This window comes from Sturnira hondurensis, unplaced genomic scaffold (assembly GCF_014824575.4).
Source record: "Sturnira hondurensis isolate 20B ecotype Veracruz unplaced genomic scaffold, ASM1482457v3 Scaffold0002840, whole genome shotgun sequence".
NCBI lineage: Eukaryota > Metazoa > Chordata > Mammalia > Chiroptera > Phyllostomidae > Sturnira > Sturnira hondurensis.
The window spans coordinates 26,055,193-26,069,520 of record NW_028075471.1 but is presented as its reverse complement, the minus strand read 5'-3'; the positions used below and the strand labels follow the sequence as shown (position 1 = coordinate 26,069,520).

Sequence of the window (14,328 nt, the reverse complement as noted above, 5' to 3'; positions counted from 1 at the left end):
TTGGGGTGCTTGAGTGCGGGCCCGTGGTGGGTGGTCGGATAGGTGTCCATGAAAGAATCGGAGACAAAGAGGGTAATAGGGCGATCACTTTTGCCTGTTTATTGTTGCTTTTATCTGGACCGTAGAAGCTAGATTCCTGTCCACTCCTCACATCACCTTTCTCTGCTTCTGCAGAAAATGTGTCAGGTCGTGAGTCAAAGCAACTTCTCTCCAGAGCGAAGCTGACGCCTGAAAGCCGGCCAGCAGTGACTGCCTTCCTGGTGTTCTGGGGGACATAGCAGAGGCACAGAGTAAGCTCTGCTATTTGTAAATAGGGGAGTCTCCTTGGTTATCTCAACTGTCTCATGATCTGGGAAAGCTGAGGTGTGGAGTGTAGTGAATTTGAACTTGAAAACGTCCACACAGATCTACTTGGTTTGATTACAGACCCAGAGGTTCTGCTAAGCCTTGTCCTGTGGTAATACAAACACCAGAATTATAGCCGCCTGTATCCACAACAAATTACCACAAATGGGGTGACTTCAAACAACAGAAATGGGTTGTCTAGCAGTTCGGAGGCCAGAAGTCCAAGATCGAGGTTCTGGGTGGGGGGGTTGCTCCCTCCGAAGGCTCTAAGGGAGGAAATTCTCTGGTCTCTTCCTGGTTCTGGGTGGTTCCAGGCAGTTCTTGTTTCTTGTGTGGCTCCAGTCTCTGCCTCCGTCCTCACACTGTTGTGTGCTCTTTTCTCTGTGTGTCTCTCCTTAGTGTGCCTTTTTTAAAGGACGTTTGTCATTGGATTTAGGGCCCACTGGGAAAATCCATGATGCTCGCATCTTGAGATCCCTAATTTAATTGTGCCTACAAAGATCCTTTTTCCAAATAACATCACATTCATAGGTTTCTGGGATTAAGAATTGGACATACCTCTTTGGAGGCTGGCCACCACTCAACCCCACTACACCCTTGTACGCAGAGGATACGGGAAAGGCGAGGCATTTCTGCTCTCTCGGTGTTCAGCAGTTGTAGCTGGCAGTAAACACATACAGAATACCAACTCCAGCACTAGCATGCCGTTTGAGATGAAAAACATCATCCAGGGGGAAGATATTTAAGTCAAATCCATGGCATTGGTTTGTGATCTCTAGTAAATACCTTTCCCTCTGCTCAGTCTTGGAACTTCAGTATCCAACTTCTTTTTGAGTATTCTATTTCAAGTCTCTTCAGGGCTGAGCTTAATTCTCTGGTCAGAATCAAGAGAGGCCACTGATACTGGTATTTGGGAGCTTTAAGGAGCTGAAGGGTCGACCAGAAGACCAGAAAAAATGCCTTTGGCTGCTTGGTAATCAGAACTTTCACAAGGCCATCCTGTTGTCTAAGCCTAAAGGGGAGTCGAGGTGAGCTCAGCGATGGAGTAATATGACTGCGAGAGCCAGGTCTTTGTTAAATTGTAAAACCTTAAAATCAGTCCTCTTATTTGAGCATCAGGTTCAGGGATAAGGTTTTCTGTGCAATAATCAGCCAAGAAGTTATCTAATTCGTGTTGGATATCTGGTGCATCTTCCTACATCCACCATTAATGGTTAGTTCCTTCTTCTGTCCATTCTAAATACTAGAACAGACCTCACCCTGGGTTCAGTAATGGACACACGGGTCCTCACCTCCTTGTGTAGTGGACCAGAATGCTCCCGGGAACTGAGTCCCTCTCTTCAAGTGTACTGACCCTCAGCCGCTGCATCTGAGAATCATAAGTCACTACAGAAGGGACTAAATCATGTAATCTTAGCATTTGCCTTGGTATAGTTAAAAGGTGCAGTTCAGAGGCAGCTGGGTAGCCAATAAAAAAAAGTGGCTGAGGATTACTGTATTTTGCTGTGTGTGTAATGCACACCCACATTTTTGGCCTAAACTTTCAGGAAAAAAAAATCTTTGTTTTAACTTTTTAATTCAATTATTTATTTATATTCAGAAACAAAACCAATGATCATATTCCAGGGTATTATTGTGCATAAGATACCATAATTGCTTTCTATAGAGTTACACTTTTAATGCGTAAGCATAAATAAAAGAATTAAAAACATTTACATAGATACAGAATTAGTACTACCCATGTATAATGTGCATCCTTATTTTTCATTCAGAAATCTGGGCACAAAAGTGCACATTATACACAGCAAAATACAGTAGTTGGGAAACAGCGGCACCTCCTCCTACTCTGGAGATTTCTATAGGAAACTACTTCAGCTGCTGTAGGACAGGGCAGGGGATGAACTTGAAAGGAAGGGGTGAGGGAATAAGAGCATAAGGCACAGCTTAGACCCTCCAGGGACTGTATTAGAAGTAAAGTAAGGATGAAGGGAAGAGGGAGCAGTCCCAAGAAATGAGCTGGCAGGAAAAACGGGAAGTAGGCCCTAGAGAACGTCACCGCCAGGCTGGAACCAAAATTGCAGGGGTTGGCTGGTCCTGGGAGGGCACTGATCAGAGGGAGGTCTGAATTAATGTGAGGGCATGGACTAAAGGCAGGAGTGCCAGAGCAAAGGAAGATGGATAGGGTGCAGGGAGGCCCAAGACCCAGAGGGCACTGGGAAGCAAACCAGGGACCAGGCACAAAGCAGTCGGGAAAGGTATGGCATAACCCAAGCCAGGCACTCCTGGGTGAGGGCTGTGCCTCAGCTGCTCGTCCAGGTATCCCTGGGCACAGGGCAGTGGGTACTTACAGAGAACAGCCCTGGGTGCCCATCGGTGGCTAGACGTTCATCTGTTGGGGTTGTGCAGCTGGTCAGGAGCCACCCTAACAATCTCTCAGTGCAATTTCCATTCTGAGAAAAGGGGGGTTAGGGATTTCTAGTTCAAAAAGTGAAAAGGAATTGAGAAGAGGGCCCAAGACTTTACCTCATGGATAAATTAAATTTTGGTAATCAAATTTTAATGCAATTTTGTTTTCTTTTAATTATAATCTGATGACTTGCTTCTCAAATATCTATTGGCTTTAAGGATTACAGAGTGGGCAGATTGGAATGACCTGTCCAAGTCTCTTTCTAGTATTCCCATTAACTGCCTTTAAATACCCTGGTAACTGGTCATAGCAATTTGAACAAATGCCGAGGAGATGCAAGGACCAGCTGTGTAGGAGAGTCCCAGCTCGGAGCAGAGCAGGGATGCGGCAGGGATGGAGTGGAGCCCTCTTTTTTAGGGGGGCAGGCTTCTGCGCTCCTGCAATCCTGGGAGACCTCGCCCAGTGTTCGGTTTCAGGGCTGCCCCTGGTTGGCTGAGCCAGTGTGGGAAAGCGGCTTAACATTCCTGAGCCTCCATTTCTTCACCTGATATTTGGGATACAAACTCCTCCATCCTAGACTTCTTGGGAGGATTATAAATAATGTCTGTAGCATTTCCACCATTGCCCCAGAAACCAAGGAAGCACTCAGGACAGGGCAGCTACTGTGACCTACAAATAAGGTAGAAGAGACACACTTAGGGCTGGTGACTGAGTGGCAACTCAGAGGCCCCTGGGACTGAAGGCTGTAGCGGGGTGGGCCTCGGCCGATTTCCCTGGCTCACATCTCAGCAGCTTTGACCTGGGGAGGGGTTTATGGCTCTGAGTAAGCTTACATTTGACATTCACCTTGGAGCTGTGGTGCCTTCCAACCATAGATGGTGGCTAATTCTCAGATGAAATGCTGTCTTTCCCTTTGTGACATCCTGAAAGTCATTCTCCATTCCCGGTCCTCTCCAAGTGTTCTGTTGGGTGTGGCAGCTCGATTTGTTGGCAGATTATACTAGGCTCCAAGAAAGAGGCCAGTGATTGTTCAGGAGCTCAGTGTGGATGTGGAGAGGAGACATGATTTGAACAAAAGCATACTAATAGAACTTCTGAAAGAGTTTCCTTTCATTGTTGGCTTTGTTTGCTGAGGGCTGAGAGTGGGGGGTATAGGTTTAAAGGGGAAATACGTTACTTGAGGTAGTATTTTACCCACAGCCCTTGGTTATGCTCATTTCAGAAGTCTGCCCAGATTAACAGTGAGTAAAGATTACTGGATCAGAGTCATTTGGATAAAGTATCAAAAACAAACTGCTTGAGCCCCTGGCTGGTGTAGCTTAGTGCATTGAACACAGGCCTGCAAACTGAAGGATTGTGGTTTAATTCCCAGTCAGGGCACATGCCTGGGTTGCAGGCCAGTTCTCAGTAGGGGACACACCAGAGGCAACCATACATTGATATTTCTCTCCCTCTCTCCTTCCCTTCCCTTCTAAAGACAAATAAAATCTTAAAAAACAAATAAACAAACAAGCAAATACCCCCCCCCCCCCACCACCAAACTGCTTGATAGGAATAGCTTAAGTCAGAAAGCAGGAATAGAATTTGTACATGCAAAAAATATTTTGTATTTGTCAACAACTTGGNCTTAGTGCATTGAGCACAGGCCTGCAAACTGAAGGATTGTGGTTTAATTCCCAGTCAGGGCACATGCCTGGGTTGCAGGCCAGTTCTCAGCAGGGGACACTCAAGAGGCAACCATACATTGATATTTCTCTCCCTCTCTCCTTCCCTTCCCTTCTAAAGACAAATAAAATCTTAAAAAACAAATAAACAAACAAGCAAACAACCCCCCCCCCACCACCACCAAACTGCTTGATAGGAATAGCTTAAGTCAGAAAGCAGGAATAGAATTTGTACATGCAAAAAATATTTTGTATTTGTCAACAACTTGGCTCTATAAATCTAGACACACACGTATGCCATGTCACATGGATGCTCTTTTCTAAAATGCCATCTTCAGAAAATAATTCAAAATGTGTGAAATGCTTAATTCATGAAGATGTTTATCATAGAGTTATTTATAGCAATGGTAAGTTAGAAACACCTTATTGCTGAAAATTTGGTTAAATTGAATGCACATTGAAGATGTCCATTTCATCCTCAATGAAGTGGGATGTTGTGGAGTCATTTAAAAGTAGAGAAGCTTTAAGACAAAGTACTTTAATACATTACTAGTGAAAAGTATGGGCTGAAAATTGAAGTACAAGGTGATTATAACTACCTCACTAACATAGATGCATAGAAAAACACTACCAGAAAATAAACTTAAATATTTGTAGGAGTGAACAAATTCTGTTTAATTTTTTTGTAGTTTCTTTAACTTAGTTGCCTCTATTTTTGTAATAAAACAGCAACAAAAAAAGAAACACTGAGAAAAGAGAAGGAAATAAAACCATGGCAGTATTGTGATAAAAAAGGAGATAACAAAAAAGAAGATGAACATTTGGATAAATATAGGAAATGGTCACGAGGGTGTGAAAAGGAAGAGACCCTGCTTGCGACACTCAGCAAAACACACCCAGCACCAACCATGTGAGAGGGAAATGTGAAAAACCGCCTTTGTGGGTGATACCCTCTCCTTCATTACATTTCATTCAGTTCTACACTGGGCTGTAGGGAGCTTAGAGGCGAGAAAGTTACTGGAGTCACTGAATGCCGAGTTTTGTCTCTTTGAAGCCCTCCTTCCCTCCCGTTTCCCTGTCATGTTCTGTGCTGACTTCTGGGGTTGTGAGGATGGAAGGGGCCAGATCGTGAGGGTGGCGAGGAACCACGGTAGCCGGGCACTCAGGAGTCCCGGGCTCACAGACTGCAGACTTGATGTTTCCTGAGAAAACAGCTCAATTCTTGGGTAACAAGGTGTTTCTTCGAAGCAAGATTTCTTTTCTAGTAAGGAGATGGGAACCGATGTGATGATCAAAATTCACAGCACATGGTAATGTAATACTTACAGACCTGCAGACCTGTGCAACACTCTCCCCTAGAGTGGGAAGATTCCTCAGACTGCTCCTTGTTTTGGAGAAAGCAGGTGGTGAATAGTGTGCTGAGGTGGCTTCTGGGAGTGGTGTGGCTCTGGCCCTGAAGGAACACAAAGCCTCTGTGTTTTCAGTTTCTTGGGGCCTCAACTTCAGCTTTCATTTCCCTTATCGGTCACCGGAAGCTATAAGCTGGGGACAGTGTCCAACTCCCCAAATGACTGCAGAAATAAAAGCTCGAAGCCAGAAAGTTCTTGGTTCGAACTGATTTTTTTGATTGGTGGGGCTGCAGATCTGACTTTCCTTAAAACCACGTCAGTAGGCAGTGCAAACACGGGGAGTGGGTGAGGGGAAATGGAGCTTTTTCATATGTTAGCTGGGCATACGATTCTCTCAAATGGATTTCTTTACAACTGACATTTCCGTTTTGCTGTTTTCCACACCGCTGCTGCTATTTTCAATTTTTTTTCTTTAGCTACCTCGAGGCAGTCCTCTTTGTGAAGCCGTCATTCCAGGGACTTTTCCAAAAATATTCTGGGTAAAGTGCTGCTCAGTTTTCCCAGAGTGACTAAAGTGAATGATCCTATTAGTTTTCAGCAAATGTAACGGAATATAATGTGCTCTAAGGACACCTCAAAGGTGGGAAGCCATTTGTCCGATTGCCTTTGCTCGCTGTTCTGCCTCTTCTAGCCCCGGCTGCATGTTCCTCCTGGCTCCTAACTCAACCCTGAATATGGGTACATGGGGTGGGCTTAAAGTATGGCTCTGCCACTGAGGAGCTGGCTGTCCCCTCTCCAGGCCCCTGGAGTGCTCCTCTAGTAGTAGGGGACAGTTATGGCAGGAACACTGAGCTGAGCTTTAGGGGCCTTTGTGTGACCTAGCAAAGGTGCTAGTGTGGGGGAGGGGGCAGCGTCTTCCTAGTGTAAATGGTGTGTTGGACCCAATGATCTCTAGGCTTCCCTCTAAGGGTAAAGTTTTGTGATTCTGCCTTCTGACTTCTGGCACAGGTGCCCCGCTGGCCCTGGGGACTCAGCGGTGACTTAGACAGCTTTTGTGACTCCTTCGTTTCTGGGGGCAAGGGAGGGTCCAGAGAGGGTGGGGACGTGAGATGAGGCCGATAAGTTCTATGGAGAAAATGACTGGGCTGGGGCCGGTCTCAGATGGGATGGCCAGGAGGGGGCACTGGCCCACAGGTCCATCTGCTGCATGTGCGGCGGGAGGAAGTGAATCCAGGGATGGAGTGGGAAGCAGAGAGGAATGAAGAACAGGGTCATCGGGACAGGACTTTTATCCCGAGTCTGGCCAGGGCACCCAAAGCTCCCAGCAATGGGCCTGCTGGCCAGCTGGCTGGTCAGGGGCCCTGCCCGAGTCGTGCTTCACTGCTCTGCTCCCAGCACGGATGCAGCTCGGGGCCCCTGATTCTCTGCCTCAGTCCTTTGCTTCTACCTAACGGTTCTCTCTCTTCTTCCTCATCATCAGAGAGGCTCAGTTCAGAGAGTTGTTTTCTTTCCCTTTATTTAAATAACGCTTTCAGTGAGAGATAATCCATAGACCATAAAATTTGCCATTTTATAGCACATTCAGTGGTCTTTAGTATATTCACAGAGTTGTACACGATTTCTCTTGTTTGTATATGGATGAACAAAACATAGTTTGTATTGATTATGATTTCAAATTTGTCTGTCCGCCATGTTTTCTTGTTGGTTTTCTGTTTGTTTCCCTTCCTGCCTCTGCTTAGATTCACTGGGCTTTCTGTATTCCCTTTTCCTTCTTATCATCTGTAACCAAGACAAACTCCTATTCACGAAGTTACCATTCTTGAATGTTCATCGAGAGTTTAAAATAATATTTTTTGTTACTCTACAGTTAAATACTATTTCCCCAATAAGACAGAAATCTTAACATCCAAATTCTCCATTTATGTTTATTAAACCCATTGGGTATTGTATTCTTAAGAGCTCATTTTAGATTTAATTGTCTTTCACTTATATTTTGGTTTGCCACTCTATCTTTGGTACCCCGTATATCCTTTTTGTTTTGCTGGAATACACATTGATAATTCGTGCAGACCTGAGAGAGAGAGCAACCTCCTATGTGCTCAGATGTCAGAAACTGACTTTCCTCTTCTCTCCCTCCGGAAAGCTAGTTTGGTTGAAAATAGATTCTAAATTCAAAATTATCTTTCAAAACCATTAAGATCTTTTCCCCAGCATTCAAGTGTCAAAAGTCTGATGCTGACTTATTTCTAATTCTTTTATAATCTGTTTTGTTTTCCCTCCATGGGAACATTAAGGATGTTTGCTTTCAGTCATTCAACAATTATTTATTAAGAAGCTGTGAAGCCCACAGCAGTGTATCAGGTGTTCAAAGTAAAAAGATGAGCAAAACAGAACCCCTTGGCCTTAAGGAGCCTGAATCCTGGTGGAAGGAGCAAGGAGACGCATAAACAGGGAGGACTGACTGTGGTGTATCAGTGATAAATGCTGAGGAGAGTGATGGTGTAGCCGAGAGGAGGGGGTGCCCCGGGAGGAAGTGACTCGGTGTGGGTGTTGTAGATACGCAGGCCAGGCAAGGAACGACGGAAACGACCTTTAGCCACAGATGTGAAGGAGCTGAAGGCCACTCCCGAAGGGGAGACTTCCTGTGCAAAGGCCCTGAGGTAGGAGCCCTTGAGGTAGGAGCTGTTTGAGGAGAAGCAAAGAGTTATTATGTTTAGTTGGAATATACCAATAAAAGGGAGAGTTGTGGGAGATAAGATCAAAGAGATAAAAATATTTACATTAATTTTAAAAGCTTCATTAATTCTTCTCTGGTCAGTGTCATGTGGTAGGAGAAGTATAGCTTGGGAATTAACGGTCTGTGTGATAAATGCCGAAACAGACCGAGGGGGAGTAGCATGCCCTCTACATGGGAGTGGAGATTGGGGAAAGCCTCTTGGGGGGAGGGGCATGATGCCCCGCTTGATTCTTGAAGGAGGAACAGGAATTAACCAGGTATGTCAGCGTCATTACCTGCAGACAACAGAACCCACTCAGGCTGACTTAAGAAAAATACCCTGGAACATCCGGGAACCAGGCATGCTGCCACAGAGCCCTGATTCGTGTCATCAAGAGAAAAAACACACCCAATGCCACCCCAAGGCAATAGCTGATGCAGCGTCGGCTCTGCCTGCAGCTTCCAGAAGTGCAGGATGAGTAGCACTGGGCCTCAAGGCCATGCAGAGCTGACCCAGCCAGAGCACCCAGACACGTCCCTGCCGTCTGGCCAAGTGACCTCAATTCTATGCAGTGACACACTCCTCCTGTGCCTCACTTTAGTGCAACAGACTAGCAAAAACAGACTAGAGGAAAAATTCTCAACAGAAAGGCAGGCCACAAAGGTTAGAAAAGATGTTCTGTGAACTAACTTGTAGAATCTGCTGTAAACCAAGTAAAGGAAATAGGTGAGAAACCCAACACAGAGGTGCTTTCCAGATAGACTGGCATACAAGTCATGTGATTAGGACCAAATTTCTTAGGGCCTCCCCTCCTTAAGAGACACAAACTCACTTCTCTAGGAAGGACAATAAGATGGGGGGTGTGTGTATGTGTGTGACTTTGGAGACCTTGGCCAAATGACTTAACCTGCCCAGGGCTCAGTTTCTTCATCTGAAATTTGGTAGCCATACATGCACAACACTCAGGGCTGCGGGGAGGACCGAATGAGTCCACGTGGGGGCTTGCATCTCCAGTACCACTGGGTGCATGGAAGAGATTTCACATGGGCTTGTTATGCCTGGAAGAGAGAGACCATGGCAGTTTATCAGAAAGAAGGAGGACTTGAGCCAGATAATAATGCAGTGGGTTTCACTTTATTCTTTCTAGTGTTGGTCCTTCTGGGTCAATAGCCCAAGAAAATGATGAGCAGAACTTATGGTGGGATATTCATCCTTGCTTTAGCTATGAACACAATACCATTTCATGTCTACTTGATGGAACCACTTTTTGCGAGTATGGAGATGACATATCACATGGAACAAGTAGAACAGCAGTCAGCCATTTAAGTGGGTCACACAGAAATTGTTTTTCATGCCCCCAAAAGCAGAGGCTGTCTGGGGTCAGGGCTTAGTCATCCTCATCATCATTTTACATTGTTTGTATTGAGGCAGAAGCTACATGCAAGGAACTTGACCAATGTGCAGTGTACATATGATGAGCTTTGATAAATAACTACAGTTGTAACTGGCATGATATAAAATATTCCCCGCCTCCCCCCCTCGGTGAGTTACCCTTTTGAAGTCAACACCTTCCCCTGCTACCTGGGCCCTGAATTACACTGATTTCCTTTCAATTTCATTAGTTTTGATTTCTTTTTTAAAAAGTCATACAATATGTAGTCTTTAGGGACTAGAATCCTCTATTTAGTAAAGTGTTTCTCAACTAACTTTTTATCATCGCCCCCCTAAGCAACCTTTTTTAGTAATCTTTCTCCTAATTGTCTCTCACTTCTTTATGAAATTTTAATGCCACTGATAGGCTGTATGTCTGTTTACATAGTATATGTATATATGTGTGTTTCACACATAAAAAGTAAAATTTGTCACACCTCAAGAATAAACTTTTGACCACTTGGGCGCGATGTTGAGGACACATGATTTAGTAAGATGCTTTTGCCATTCATTGGTATTGTGTGTTACCAGTTGGTTCATTTTAATTGTTGGGTAATTTCGATTGTATAAAGAGATATTTAAGAAATGCATAAGACTAACTGCCAATGTATTACAAAGGTCAGGCTCTAAGTGCATACTGTAACTACTGTTCTTTCTTAAATGTGATCCTCAGATTTGCTGGTGTCAGTAAACAGACCTGTAATCATACAGTGTTCAAGTCAGAAGTCTGGGCATAATTGAGACACTTCTTTCCCCCCGTTTCCCCAGATCCGGTCCACCATATCCTGTCCCTGTCACCTCCGCAGAATTGCTTGAATCAGGTCTCAAAAAGATCAGATTTTGCCATAACCCAGGACAGTCTAAACTTGTAAGGGTTTTGGTCCTTTTCTTTTTTTTAAATAAAGGGGAATTTAAATGAGAAAGTGAAGTGACTCAATTAGTATAATTAAAAGATTATCATTTTTTGTTTAGTAAATAATAAAATAGAATGTAGATAATAAATTAGAAGGTACTGAGACCATTTAGAGAAACAATATTCCAAGTCCTGAGGAACAATGATTTGTTTTATGAATTTGAGGTTGGGAGATGGGAAAATGGGGAAGCATGCTGTGTTTTCAGTGGGGCTCATGCGAAGAGGCTGAGCCCAGGCTCTACTGCTAGACACTATTGTAACTGTGATGAGAAATCCAGATATGCCCTCCTCTTGCTTTCTGCTGCCTTGACTTAGCCACATTTTCCCCCCAAACTAATCAGTATTTTAAACAAATTAAGTATAAATATTATTGGATCACTTTCTGTTTGTTGAGTTGGAAGGAATCAGACAATTAGAATCAGACTTAAAAGGAAAAAATATTTTTTGTACCTAATGGATTCACATTATCTTATCATTTTTTCCCAGTGGTGCTTGCAGGCCTAGTATCCACGTTTCAGCGTCAGGTGGTCTGCAGTCCGTCCGGTTTTCTGCGAACATCTTGAATAAGTGCATATATATGTATATATCTCCCTGGGCACCTCTGCATGGGGTCTTTAACCTATTAAAGATGAATAATTAATGACTTACTGTGTTTTCAGTCTGGAGTATACAGACATGCATATGGCACAGTCTTCATTCTGAAGGCACACGAAGTTTACGTCCTGTACACAGAAAAATGGCGAAACCACAGATTGCCGGTACTAGGGAGGCACACACGAAAAGCTCGGGCAGTCTGTCAGTTACACTGGTGCCTTGTCTCTTCCAGGTGACTTCTGAAGTATGAGTGCCCACAATGACTCCTCCTGCAGGCCGATGCTGACACCCCACTTAACCACGCTCTACTTCATGGTGCTCATTGGGGGGCTGGCGGGCGTCATCTCCATTTTGTTCCTGCTGGTGAAAATGAACACCCGGTCTGTGACCACCATGGCCGTCGTTAACCTGGTGGTGGTCCACAGTGTCTTCCTGCTGACCGTGCCTTTCCGCTTGATCTACCTCATCCAGCAGAGGTGGACATTTGGGCTGCCCTTCTGTAAATTCGTGAGTGCCATGCTGCACATCCACATGTACCTCACATTCCTGTTCTACGTGGTGATCCTGGTCATCAGGTACCTCATGTTCTTCAAGCACAAGGACAAGGTGGAATTCTACAGAAAACTGCATGCTGTGGCCGCCAGTGCTGGCCTGTGGCTGCTGGTGGTTGTCATTGTGGTGCCCCTGGTTGTTTCTCAGTATGGAAATCTCAAGATGTATAACACAGAACAGTGTTTCAATTTCCACAAAGAGCTTACTCAGACATACGTGCAAATCATCAACTATTTGATCGTCATTACTGTCATAGCCGTCACGGTGATTCTGTTGGTGTTCCAGATCTTCATCATCACGTTGATGGTGCGGAAGCTGCGCCACTCCTTACTGTCCCACCAGGAGTTCTGGGCCCAACTGAAGAACCTGTTTTTCATAGGGGTCATCATGATTTGCTTCCTTCCCTACCAGTTATTTAGGATCTATTACTTGAACACTGTGGTGCACTCAGATCCCTGTAACAATGATGTGGCATTTTACAATGAAATCTTCTTGAGTGTGACGGCGATCAGCTGCTTTGATTTGCTGCTCTTTGTTCTTGGGGGAAGCCATTGGTTTAAGCAAAAGATAATTGACCTGTGGAAATGCCTTTTGTGTCGTTAGCCACCAAACATAGTATTCAGGTTTGCTTCCTTTATATTGGGAGTGAAAATGGGTAGTGGGAGGTAGGAGGGCATTTCTATTACTTGATTAAAACAAAGGCAGTCGAACAAAAGGACTGTAAAATGCCAGAGCATCCATTTCATTCCAGCCCTTATTTAGTCCCTACCGTCTCTAACTGATGCCCATGCAGAGACTAGCAGTGTTCAGTCCACCCGGAGGTGTAATACTGCATTAGTCTTCAACACACAGTGTCTACTTGGCCTGTCCAGGCACCAGGGCTCTAATGGTTTCTGAGTTTCACTAGTTTATTTTTGTTTCCTGAGTCAGAAACGTGGTGTTTCTTAAGCCCGGTAGCTGGTTCTTGACATTCCACATAAAATCTGAGGTCAACTAATTCTGGCTATGACTCAGCTTGAGAGCACAAACTTGACTGTGCTCACTAGATAAGATGTCCATTCTGCTCACACGCTGACAGAAAAACAGATAAGTGGGGAGGCCAGGAAGAAACTTTCCTAGAGTATCATAATTCTGGTAGGAGGTCACTTATCTGAAAAGCAAGGGAAACAGAACTCCTGGTCTTCTACTGTCACAAGGCTATCTAGAGTTGTCCATTGAAAGGTCAAGTTTAAGGGCTTGGATCAACTCCCTCAGCATTTCTAAAAACCATTTATAAATGTACTAAATATATCTAAATGATGGTGAGAGTGTAACTGAGAGAATATTCCTGACCAATGTGCTGTTAGGCATTAAAATGAGTTCCCAAGGGAATGATTAATTTTTTTTCCTTTTCTGTTTTGAAGAATTTCTAGAGGTCATGGTACAAACTTAATTTACATTTTCCTTGGAGACAAAGCTATACTGTAATCTTTAGAGTTCTCTTCAACCCTTAAAGTTGTATATGTTTAAATAAATGAAATCCATATTCTTTAAAATAAAACTTTTGAGAAATATGTAGAAAAATCATGGGACTATGAGATTAGGATGCTAAGTCACTACGTAAGCTTGTGGGTTTTCTTTTCTCTTGCCCATATTTCTACTATTTCTCTCAAAGTTTCATAATCTTGAAATTTCCTAAGGAAATGATCCAGTTTCATATTTAATGCTTCAGAAATCCTGAAGCAATCCTTGGTAGGAATAGAGGAAATAAACTAATTAACTTTTTTTTTGATAGATACCTGTTCATGATTTGAAGATTTTTCTTAATTTGTTATACTTATGGACCCAGAAATGCAACAGATGAACAAGAAATGCCCCTCCCTGTACATTTCTTTGATCACTAATTTTGATCAGTAATTTTTTACTGAGTTATGCAAATTAATTTTGAGGAAGAAAAGGCAGCCACATACTGCATTTAACTTATTCCAAAATTTTTGCCTGTTTTAAATTTTCTTTTATGTATCTTTTTTTCTTTCGAGTTACACATATATATGTATATGTATATATGTGTATATATGTATATATTACATATATATTTGTACTTTCTAATTTGCATTCTTTCCCCATTTTTCTTAGTTTTTCTTTCTCATTTTGACCCATAATATTTGTAAGAAAATTTCTAAGATCTATAAAAATTTTAAGAAAGTTTTTAACACATAAAATTTGTAAGAAGATTGTTATAGTGAAATATTTTAAAACTTTTAAAATTATTTGTGAAAAACACATAGACTAATGGATCAGAATAGAGAGTCATAAATAAACCCATGCCTGTACGGTCAATTAGTATATGACAAAGGAGGCATCAGTATACGATGGG

At 43.3% G+C, this 14,328-nt stretch overlaps 1 protein-coding gene across 3 annotated transcripts in view; it reads left to right on the top strand.

Moving 5' to 3' along the window:
* Positions 1 to 13,997, top strand: part of GPR141 (G protein-coupled receptor 141) — a 96,819-nt gene extending 82,822 nt beyond the window's left edge. For 2 of the 3 annotated variants that reach the window (XM_037041132.1, XM_037041131.1), the window contains exon 2: positions 11,653 to 13,997. In XM_037041132.1, coding sequence (XP_036897027.1) covers positions 11,667 to 12,575 — 909 coding nt within the window. In that variant the 5' untranslated portion in view covers positions 11,653 to 11,666 and the 3' untranslated portion in view covers positions 12,576 to 13,997. Of the gene's footprint in view, positions 1 to 5,365; positions 5,651 to 11,652 lie in introns of those variants that run through there. The other variant, XM_037041130.1, reaches the window with a different exon arrangement.
* The last annotated feature ends 331 nt before the right edge of the window (positions 13,998 to 14,328 follow it).